Here is a 12,461-nt window from a genome sequence, read left to right on the forward strand (position 1 = left end):
CATTAAATATTTAAGAGGATATTTAGACACATGAGCTTTAATAGCCAAACGTTATATACCCTTCAAAACAAATTTACAGACTTAATTTCTATGAATTACAGACTTAATTAACCACTAAAAATTCAACAATTGATGGCTTAATATACGTTTTGACAAAACATATTCTTAAAAACTTCAAAAGGTTTGTAACCGATCTAATGCATAAAAGCATAAAACAATAAAGTAGCTTTATATATTAACTTGAAACTTTCAAAATCTTTATAATATATGCACAATAAGCCAAAAGAAAGCAAGTCACATGTGATTCCTTTACATTAGTCAGAAGCATGAATAAGACGATGACATACATCTCCATATGAATTTCTAGAGACTAAAACGTACATTGAGAATTAAATATTATAATCTCTATATGAACAACAAAGCAGAGGCGATGATACACAGAAACCAACGAAAATATCAAAAGTAAAAACCTAATGATTCAGCGATAAGAATCCACAGTTCTTAAAAGCCATATAAGGCACCGATACCCTTTATTCGGCTTACTGAAAAACCATAAAATAACCAATCACACAACAGACAAACTTTACGGTATCCGATCATAATAAAATAACAAATCATCATATCGCTAAGCTTAATTCCATATAGCGCTCTTTCAATTGGATAAAATTAAACAGAGGATTGAAAAATAAATCATAATCGGAAAACCCTTAATTTATCAACCAAGACTCTGATACCACATGTAAACATGAATTAAACAATTATAAATAGTCAAGATTTTAGAACTAGATGATTTTTATAAAACATTATAGATCAAGAAAGCTTACCTCGATCCATGACGAGAGCAACGACGGTGGCGGAATCACCAGAATTGATTTCTCTCTCTTGACCCCCTTTAATCTTAATAGATTTTTTGTGATGACAGATGAAAACTAGGTTACGAGTGGAGAGAGACCCATCCATAGAGTTAATTTTATATAAACCCACCATCGAATTATATAGAGAAATTACCTTTTATTTATTAACCAATATAATTTATCTCATTTATTAATAAATCAATATATGGTATAATCACGTGAGCCATCAAATCTCTTAAATAAGTCTAACAATAACTATAGAGTATATTTAGAGTAAAATGACTCAGATTTCCATTACATATGTGGGTCCATGAAATACACATTTTATAATTGTTATTGGGCTTTCTTATGAATAGTAAAAACCGATACACAGATACATAGAAACGTTATATAACATATTTTTTTAAACAATTCATAACACCATACGAAAAAAAATTAGGAAAATTTATTCTTATATAGTAGAGAAAAAAAATTTACTTTTCAAAGTTGGAACTATCTTATTTGTGTGTATGTTTATATATATATATAATATACACGTGCGACCAGGGACGAAGCCAGCATTTCACTTTGGGGGGTGCCCCCACCCCCCCCCTTCGAGAATTAGTCTAGTTTTTGATGATCCGATTTTGCATCCCCTCGCTCTCATACTATTTATCAACTTCACAAACTTACTTTCTATGCGCTCATAGAACTCTGTCTTTTATTTAGTGGATTGCGCTCCATACAACGTACCGGTACAAACGCCGAGCGAGCCAATCGGTGCTCTCTATCATCAAAGCAACGCATCGTCACTTTCGATCGTGACGAGGACGACTTCAAGAAAAACGTCCAAGTTGGCCCAAAAGAGTAGGGTTTCATCCGCTGCCGACCACAATGGACTCAGAAACAACGGGATTAATACGATCATCGATCAAGAAACTCTCCCACTTTTTCCTCTGTGTCCCACAGGCGATTTACAAGGTAACAACAATGGTGATCCTGATCGTGATGTTGACGTGAATACAGTTCAGAGTGGTGGTGGTGATGAAACTTTCTAAGACTTTCTCTGTCTCTATAAACGAAGTTTCTTTCTTAATTATAATAATCCAAAGATGGACTTTTAATATGATATCAATTATTTTAGCACGTTAGATCATGGTGGACTTTATTGTGAACCCGGATCTTCTGTCTTTTTCAGTGTCCCTTCAATCAAAATAAATCATGTAATTATTTTATTTAATTAATAGTTTATATTTATTTAAAATTAAATTTAAATGATTTAATTAACTTATTTTGGTTGGAGGGATAAAGAAGACACCAAAAAGAGATATTGGTTATGGATTCCTTTAATGCTAGTCATGAGGCTTTGGTCAACGCGTTCAATTTTAGTTTTTTTTTTTTTTCAAGAATGGGTTTAATTTTTTATTTTTTTTTATTTTTTATATACTGATTATTAAATAGAGAATGAAAAGGTAGGACCTTTTATGGTGAGAAAAAATATGTCTCCTTTTATTGTGTGTGTCTGTGATTTTTATTTTTTTAGGGTGAGAAAAATATGTCCCCTTTTATTGTATCTGTGAGAAAAATATGTCTCCTTTTATTATTAATAGAACGATAGACGAGAAAAGCGGGGAATATGTTAGGTGTTTTATTTGCTGAATATGGACCTTGAGTTTTAATTCGTTTCATGCGTAATAGTCTCAAGAACACTAAAGAACACTAATTTACGATTGGAAATTGTTCTAAGATTATTGATCGAACAATTATGTGATATCTTTTACTTTTGGATTAGTTCAAGAATTGTCATTCAGACAAATTGCTAACAATGTACTTATTAACTGAAAATACAGGCACTATTTTCAAATACAAAAATAAAATTGTTGCTCTTAAAGTTTACAATTTGTAGAAGATTGATATAATTTTTTCATTTTTTAAATTTTTTTTAAGGATCAGTAGTTCATGAACTTTGAAAGCTTATAACTTCAATTATCAACTCTTCATCTTACTTAAAAAAAAAAAAATTCTTTTATTCTACTTTTTAAATAGAGTGGTATTAAGGTCAGATCGTTAATTGGCTGAAAAGGAGAGGTAGTAAAAACACTGCACACACACACATATCGATCAAATGCATTGATAAGATTATAACTGCGTGGTCGTGACTCATGCAGATTATAAAGATATAGATATAGAGTCACTTGATCTTCTTGACGCCAAATAATTTGTCTTTTTCGAGCAGAAAATAGTCGCTTTCGAGTTTTTTTTTTATTTTTTTTTTTATTTGTTCGAAACTATTTGAGTATTTAGTGTTTGGGTATATAGTGGGTATTATTGGGATATTTAAATGTTGCTACATCAATTTGACTATTTTCTTATATAAATTGATAGTTAAGTTTAATTTTAAAGAATGTGGTCTATTTAGATCATATTGCTTAGTCTGCATTAATAATATTAATAATTATTTATTGCAACTAGCCAAACATCTACCTCTTTTTAAGAAACTAGTCCAAGTTTCATTTGATAAAAGAAATAGCCCACCAGACCGAATGTAATTGAATTAAATTAATTTAATTAACTTAGACATGATGAATTATTTTCTAAATAAAATGAAACTTGCGCTATTTTTTTAAAAAAGATGGTGAGTTATTGAGCTTCTTGACTAATCGCCCACCTGTTTCTTAAATTGTGTGTATCTATCTCATTAAATATCACGCATGGGTCTTAGATAATCAAGCTAAATTTTTAACCAAATTAATTTAAATGAGTTATACATTTGCCTTTGCTTTCTCCATAGATAATGTCGGACAAAGTCCATAGTAAAGCCCATCAATTAGGAATATTGCAACAAATATCGCAAATCTTGAAATATTTGTAGTACACAAATGCTATTGATTGCATGCTATCTTACTAAATAAATGTTATTACTTTATTGTCATGTTAGAAGCAAGGTTTTAAATACCAAGATATATAGGTGGGTATATATGATATGATCCTACCAGCGAATAAACAAGAGCATTCCGAAGAGTAAATTCCAAATTCAAGAGTTCAAAACTTCATGGTACTTTTGGAGTGAAAATGATTATCTTAGAAAGGGAGAATATATTTTGAAGTAAAAATGTTCTTGCCTTGATCTCATTACAAAAGAAGGTTACTATTGGGTTACCATCATTATTTTGTTGGGTTATTTTAATCTAGACTTGATCATATTTGTTAGTTTTAATTTTGTTAAATTCCTTTTTATTATTAGAACGTGTGTTGTGTGCTGAAATAGTGGATGTGTTAGTGTGTTAGTGATTCTTTAATAGATCCTAATTTATCTCCTAGATTAGTGGTAAGGTATACATAGTGGGTTAGTGGGTAACGTACTTAATTTCTTTTCTATATATATGTAAGGTACTCTACTTTGTAATGGCAATCCAGAATTGAATAGAAAATCTCTCCAGAATTATCTTTCCTTGCAAATCAAATTCCTTCTCCTATTTTTCTTTATTGTTGTAGAAACTATGTGTGTGTCTATGAATTTGATGTATTGATTCAGGGACCATACCCAACAAGTGGTATCAGAGCGCCAGGATGCCGAAGCAAATGCCGTCGCCGAGCCGGGTCGTCGCAGATGTAGCGATGCAAAAGGGCGGGAGAGAGCGAGTCATGACGCTTCAATATCCGTTGCTCACACGGAGCAACTACGGTGCATGGTCGATCAAGATGCGGGTCAACTTGCAAGCTCAAGGTGTGTGGAATGCTATCGAGCATGACGAAGTTCACGAACAAATGGATAGATTGGCTCTCGCCGCCATCTATCAAGGAGTCCCGGAAGATTTACTCCTAACGTTGGCGGAGAAGGACTCGGCCAAGGAAGCGTGGGAGATGCTCAAGACGATGCACATGGGCGCGGAGCGCGTCAAGGAGGCGAAGGTGCAAACCTTGAAGAGTGAATTCGAGGTGCTTCGCATGAAAAATGGCGAGTCGGTTGATGACTTTGCCATGAAGTTGACGGCGATTGTCAACGGCATCCGAGCATTGGGCGACAAAGTAGAAGAAGTCTACGTTGTCAAGAAGCTTCTCCGGGCCGTCCCACCAAAGTTTTTGCAGATCGTGACGTCGATCGAGCAATTTGGAGATCTCAAGACCATGACGATGGAGGAGATGATTGGTCGTCTCAAAGTTCACGAAGAGAGACTTCATAGCTACGAAGAGAAGGAAGAGAACGGTTTGCTTCTCACACGCTCGGAGTGGGTGTCACGGACGAAGAAGAACGGTGGAAATAGCGGTGATAGCCGTGGCCGAGGTCGCGATAAAAGTAAAGTCAAGTGCTACAATTGCGATGTGTACGGTCACTATGCGTCGGAGTGCCAAAAACCCCGCCGTGATCGAGATGAGGTGGCGAACCTCATTTACGAAGCCGATGAAGAGCCGGCACTTTTGTAGTCGATGTACAAGAAGAAGACTCTTGCCGTTGATCTAGATGGTAGTATCGAAGTCTAGATTATGAGGGAATTTGTTGGGTTATTTTAATCTAGACTTGGTCATATTTGTTAGTTTTAATTTTGTTAAATTCCTTTTTATTATTAGAACGTGTGTTGTGTGCTGAAATAGTGGATGTGTTAGTGTGTTAGTGAGTCTTTAATAGATCCTAATTTATCTCCTAGATTAGTGGTAAGGTATACATAGTGGGTTAGTGGGTAACGTACTTAATTTCTTTTCTATATATATGTAAGGTACTCTACTTTGTAATGGCAATCCAGAATTGAATAGAAAATCTCTCCAGAATTATCTTTCCTTGCAAATCAAATTCCTTCTCCTATTTTTCTTTATTGTTGTAGAAACTATGTGTGTGTCTATGACTTTGATGTATTGATTCAGGGACCATACCCAACATATTTCACCTCTAATTGATGGTTTTAGTGGGCTGAATTCAGAAGGGTGCTTTTAAGAAATTTAAATTGGATTTTAATTATGGTAATGGGTTTTTATGTTCATGTTTTAATTATGTGTATGTTAACTTTTATTAATGGGTTTTGAATGAGGCTTTTGATTTTTCTAGCATGAATGGTTGTTTGCTTATAAATATCTCTTCAGTGTAATAGAAAAAAAAAAGAATGAAGATTTTGATAAAAAAAAAATGAGTCTTCTCTTGAGCTCTATATGAACTTTTATCGAATTTATAAAGACTAGTCTTGTGGCTTTCAAATTGACTTATCAATCGGTCTTAATTAATTGAGCAACTAAATAGCCAACCTTTTGTAAATTTTAAATAAATAGCTGTTAATGCAGTTTTATCACACAACATTTCACTACTACAAATTTAGTTTTTTGATGCGCATGACTATCGGATGCGACTAGTCGCACCTAAAAGTCGCATCTAAATGACTTTCGCCTGCGACTAGTCGCACCAGATTGTCAACCCGAAGTCCAAAAAACTTCGCTAATATTGTTTTTTCTTTTGAGTATCAGGTGCGACTAGTCGCACCTGGTAGTTAAAAAAACTTTCAGGTGCGACTTTGTCGCACCTGATAGTTTAAAATTTTAAGCGGGCCAATTCTCCCCCTCATTTTTTCATTCAGTATTGACGGGGCATTCTGATTTAATATTTTTAGTTTTTTCTTACGTTCATTGTTATAGTTAAGCATCAAATCCATGATCCTTATTGCTTTGTGCATGAAATTAGTGAATGTCTTGATAAATAGGAGAAATCTAAATTTGTGATTTTTAGACGCACGTTGTAGCTCCATTGGAGAACATTGACTCTGTAGACTTACATTTATTCGCACCGCATATTTTCATATTTCCTAAATCTTGCAAGCTTAATCGCTTCTAATCTGGCTATGTTTGGAAGGTTTTATGCATACAATCCGAGTGTTTCTACTTCCGATTCTTGCATTGAATAAACGTAACGTTTTTTTTTTTGTTTATGAGCATTATGTCATTACCATTATGACTCATATATTTCCTGAAGTTTTGCAGCAACATTTGATGCAGCTCCGGAGTTCCAGTCCAACAGTGATAGCGAGTCCAGGAGTTTGACATGTATTTTTTTTATTTAGATTTTATAGTGAAAATATGATGTAATTTTTAAGTACTTAGGTAGTTTTTGTCTTAGTTGATCAAATATGATATTTCATTGATTTATTTATGACATTAACATTTTATAGATCTTAGTTGAACTATAAATTTGTTTATGGTATTGTTTTAGAGTTGTTATTATGATTATTGCATTTAATATTTTTATTTTCTATATTAAATTATAAAAATTAAAAGTGGGTGAGACGATAATAACAATGAACAGTCTATATTATCAAACATAGTTTTGTAATATTAGACTACTATTTAAAGTAGTCTTATGTTATGACGACAACATATATAACTAGTCCATATAATATATATTAGTTGAACAAATAAAACTACTTTTTAAACCCGTAGTTTTAATTGATCTGATATGTAAATACTACATGTAAACATTACAGTAATATACTTTCACTACGGTTTCTTATTTAAAACACACTACGTAAAATAATTGAAGTCATATGTAATGCAAAAAATACTCCGGTACGATAGATTTAAGAACAAAAACCGTAGTCGTAGTTTAAAGACTACGGCAGAAAGCTGTTGTTGATAAATGTTTTTGTGGTAGTGTAAGTGAGAAAATACCAAAAACATAAGTATGAAAGCATATGTTTAGATGTGTGCAAATGAATCAAAGAGCTAGCGAATATAACATTGAAGTTCATTATCACAATAAAGTTTAGACCAATCACTACCATGACCATTACAATGACTTATATATGTATGTCGGTTCAACAACACATCTAGTTGTAGTGTGTCCACGTCGTGTATATACTATCCAAACTGAATATTTCCAGTAAGTGAACCTACACCCGTATTTCCACTAAGTGAACCTACACCCGTAAAACAGACCAATTTTAGCATTCTACTAAGATTAAAATATTTCATACTGATATATAAACATCTAAACTAATTACTCTAGAAGGCTATGGAGTTAATGGACGTTATTCATTTGATATTAAACCAACTAATCGTATAATAAAAATGTATACTTATTTCATTAAGTTCAACAATAACTATTTATAATTGCTTGCATAATCTTATTGAAGACGATAGAGCCTAACATCTTCGACGATAAAGATTCCAATATAGTAAAATATATGCTAAAAAAGTGTTAAAATAACTGCTTAAAATTCGTTTACAATAATCCAAAACAGAATTCATATTTTGACAACAAAATCGCTAAAAGTATTCACCAAAATATAAAATTAATTAGTGTCGTGCAAATTCGCTATTAAGAAGTGTCGTGAGCTTCCAGGTGTGCGTTTGAGCGGGTTCGGCCGTGGTGGTTCGAGAAACTGCCACCTCTGCCCTTATCAAATGCTTCACTGTCGTCGCCTAGTGCCTCCGCCGTGATGCGCTCCTCCCTATTGTCTAAATATTTTTTTTAACATCAAACGACATATTGAAAACTATCATATATACAAGTTGGGTTTGCTTGTTTGTTTTTGTTGCATTTCACGATCTTGAGATTGGACAAGAACGAGAAAGAAGAAAGAAGAGAATGTTTGAAAAGAAATAATTCTCTGATAAAATGAATATTGATGTGTTGATCTTTAATTCAAACACAAACAGCTAATACTTATACAAGTCAGCGAGTAAAGCTCGCAAACAAAAACGACTTGTCGTAAACAAACAAAACCAAAAACGACAAGTGAAGAAAATAAGAACAACAGACTAGCCAAATAACTGACTAGATTGACCCAGACTCGATACTCCCAATACTCCCCCTCAAGATGGCGCGCAAATGTTCTTAAGAGCCATCTTGCTCAGCATGTGATGAAGAAGAGGAGAAGCTAGTGGCTTGGTAAAAATGTCTGCCAGTTGCATGGCTGTTCGAACAGGAAGTAACTTCAAATCTCCACGCCTCAGGTGATCACGGATGAAATGACAGTCGACTTCGTTGTGTTTAGTCCTCTCGTGAAAGGTCGGATTTGAAGCTATGTGCATGGCAGCATTGTTATCACAGTATAGCACTGTAGGAACTTGTTGCGTGACTTCTAAATCTCGAAGGATCTGTTGAAGCCAAAGCAATTCACTTGCGGCAGACCCCATAGCTCGATACTCTGATTCAGCAGAGGAGCGCGAGACAGTAGCTTGCTTCTTTGATTTCCACGCCACTAACGAATCACCAAGGAACACGCAGAAGCCTGTGATCGATCGACGGGTGTCCGGACATGTGCCCCAATCAGCATCTGAAAAGGCACGCAACTGCATAGTCGATGTCGCTGAATAGAATAAACCCAATGCTGGTTGACTCTTCAGGTATCGAAGAAGATGGTGTGCAGCTTGTAGATGTGGCTCTTGTGGCGCTGAGATAAACCGGCTGAGCTGGTGTACAGCAAAAGTAATATCCGGTCTGGTAATTGTGAGATAAAGCAGTCTCCCTACCAGCCGTCTATATGTGGTAACATCTTCGACCAAATCACCCTCAGTATCATTGAGAGTCACTCTCGGGTCCATAGGTGTCTTCGCTTGCTTGGACTCTAAGAATCCCATATCACTGAGGATGTTCAGAGCATACTAGCGTTGACTAACCAATATTCCTGATTTGGACCTGGCAATCTCCAATCCGAGGAAGTACTTCAGCACACCAAGATCTTTGACTTTGAACTTGGTCTTCAAGTAGCTTTTAACTTCTTCAATCAAGGATTGACTTGGGCCAGCGATGACAATATCGTCCACATATAACACAATGGCCACGAAACTAGAGTCATGTCCACGTGTGAAAAGAGAATAATCTGCTTTGGACTGTGAAAATCCAAAAGCCAAAAGCACCTCAGTGAATTTGAGGTTCCACTGTCTAGACGCCTGCTTAAGTCCATAGATGGACTTGTGTAACCGACACACTAAGTCCTTGTTCGCTGACTCCCCCTGAGTAAGAACTCCTAGTGGCACTGTCATGTAAACCTCCTCATCCAAATCGCCGTTGAGGAACGCATTATTGATGTCCATCTGAGCCAAACTCCACCCTTTTGCAGCTGCTACCAATTTGGCCACTGGTGAAAAGGTTTCTGTGTAGTCCAATCCCTCTTGCTGCGTATATCCCTTCGCAACGAGCCTTGCCTTTCGTCTTGCCAAAGTCCCATCGGAGTGAAATTTGTTTTTGTACAGCCATCGACAACCAATGGCTTTTTTTCCAGCCGGGAGTGGGACAATGGACCATGTCCTGTTGGCTTTCATAGCATCCAACTCCTCATCCATAGCTGCCCTCCACTCCTCATGTTTCACTGCTTGATGGTAGAACTCTGGTTAAAAAACAGAAGAAATAGCAAGAGTAAAGGCCTTATATGCAGGTGATAGGCGATCATAAGACAACACATGGTTAAGGCTATGTGGAGAAGTAAAAGCAGGTTGAGGTTGTGTCTCTGCTTGGGCAAGATCACAATGATAATCCTGTAAATAGGTGGGGGGTTTAGAAGTCCTTGATGACTTCCTGATAGGGTGAGCAGCAGCCTGAGCATCGTGGCTAGATTGGTTAAACTCTTCATCTGGTGCACTGGATGGGGCAGGTTCGTTAGTGTGCATGTTAAGCAATAACTCCTCTTCGTTTGAGTCGATTGGGATGATGGCTTGGTCACTGAGAACAGCTGTCTGATTAGTCCTGTCAACGTCAGTTCTAGCAGGTATTTCACCTGCATCAACACTACTAAGAGATTTTGGAAGCACTATGTCACTGAAAAAATCACTGCAGTGTGAATGAGACTTAGAACCATTAACAGCATATGGGAAGACATTCTCATACAAAACGACATGTCTCGAGACAAAAAACTTCTCGAGTATCGATGTCAAGGAGTTTATAACCTTTCACACCATAAGGATACCCTATGAAAACGCATTTTCTCGCACGGGGCTCAAACTTGGTCCTTTTGCTGTGTAGGGTAGAGGCAAAAACCAGGCTGCCAAAGACTCTTAGATTAGAGTAATCAACCTCTTTGTCAAAAAGAACCGCATAAGGAGTTTTTTCATTCAGAACATATGAAGGGGTGCGATTAATCAAATAAGCACTGGTGAGAATACATTCAGACCAGAATTCTATAGGCAAATGAGATTGGAACAGAATAGCTCTTCCAACATTCAAGAGATGTTGGTGCTTTCTCTCCACAACTGCATTTTGTTGTGGAGTTTCAACACACGAGAAATGATGCATGATCCCTTTTGAAGCAAAAAAATCAGTAAAAGTAAGTTCTTTTGCATTATCGGATCTAAAACATTTTACAGGTTTTCCAAGTTGCTTCTCAATGAAGGTAATGAAATTAGGAACAACTTTGAGCACATCTGACTTGCTTCTAAGCAGATAAACCCATGTAAAACGACTGAAATCATCTACCAAGGTAAGAAAGAACCTGTAACCACTGTGTGAAACAGTGTGGAAAGGTCCTCACACATCTGCATGAATGAGATCCAAAACATGTTCGCTAGTATGAACTGTTGTCAATGGTGCCCACAAGAAGAGTAGTAGTGTCTATTTATGTACATTTGACGTCATATAGTCTTACGAAGACTCTTGCTTGTAATTGCTTATTCATTTAATAAAAAGTTGAAACGTTCATTCAATCTTCCTTGTCTGAAGCTTTATGATAAAACCTTAGTCTTTTAGTCCATAAACAAACTAAACAACTTACGAAGAAACAAATGTAGATTTGCATGAACAAACTCTTCGTAGTTTGCTTAAAACGATATATTCGCAATCTTAGGGTCAAAGGACTATTGACCTAAGTATGATTGTTAGAAGAATCTATGATGTCTGGTTATGAGGCATTGAGAGTTGGGGACTCTATAGTTCTTCTAGGTATCTTCCGAAGATACTGAATTGACCAGTGCACTTCTAGAGACAATATAAGAACAAACCATTTAACCTCTTATGTCTCGAAGTCACTATGTATGAATTGCATCATGCTTACCTTAATCCTGAAATGAGACATGCCATTTCACACCTTAGTATTCTCATTTGAGAAAGTCAGAGTTCGGACTCACTATGTCATTCCGAACAGGGCCTATTGGTGAAATACTAAGTTGTGAGTATGTCATGAGTAACTTTGTGAAGTTCTCATAGATATGGAATTCATGTACAAGATTGCTGAAATGCAATGTATGTCACCTCATGCTTTGTTCCTTGGAGTGTGAATAAATGAACTGGCCAGTGTCCAAATTGAGTCCTGACTCTTTTGGATGAAACAATGTGACTTGTTAGCTCCTCGTCAATACATTGTTTCTAACTTATTCACAAGCGACAAAGGAGTTGAGGAAATAACAGCTAGAAGGGTAAAATGGTAATTTAGTAAATCCCGACTAGCTGATGACATTCATGAAGGGTAAACATAGATAATATTCAGTGGATCCGCTCATCGTAATTAAGTCGAATTCTTGAGTAGAAAATAAATTCATTTGAACCGAGAGATTTTCAGTGTCAGCTCTTTAGTGGAGTCAGTTGGCATTACGCTAAACTTGGAAAAGGTTTGTGAACTTTTGAGTCCAAGTGTTTAGCTCAAGCTTTGTTCATTTGGGTCCATGAGGTCACTGTCACGAATCACATCGATAGGAATAGTTAAACTGGAAGCTAAGTCA

General features: G+C 35.9%; 1 protein-coding gene across 1 annotated transcript; it reads left to right on the forward strand.

The window, feature by feature from the left end:
* The first annotated feature begins 4,403 nt into the window (after nt 1–4,403).
* On the forward strand, nt 4,404–5,258 carry LOC149398018 (uncharacterized). Its single transcript, XM_089614428.1, has one exon. The coding sequence runs from the start codon at nt 4,404–4,406 to the stop codon at nt 5,256–5,258; it is 855 nt and encodes a 284-aa protein (XP_089470554.1).
* The last annotated feature ends 7,203 nt before the right edge of the window (nt 5,259–12,461 follow it).

Source organism: Urtica dioica, chromosome 5 (genome assembly GCF_054948205.1).
Source record: "Urtica dioica subsp. dioica isolate 48M chromosome 5, U.dioica_male_clone48M_v1_H2, whole genome shotgun sequence".
NCBI classification, from domain to species: domain Eukaryota; kingdom Viridiplantae; phylum Streptophyta; class Magnoliopsida; order Rosales; family Urticaceae; genus Urtica; species Urtica dioica.

Bases quoted from the DNA above. Each gene is read 5' to 3' on its own strand.
- LOC149398018 (XM_089614428.1), top strand. From the start codon at position 4,404: ATGCCGAAGCAAATGCCGTCGCCGAGCCGGGTCGTCGCAGATGTAGCG.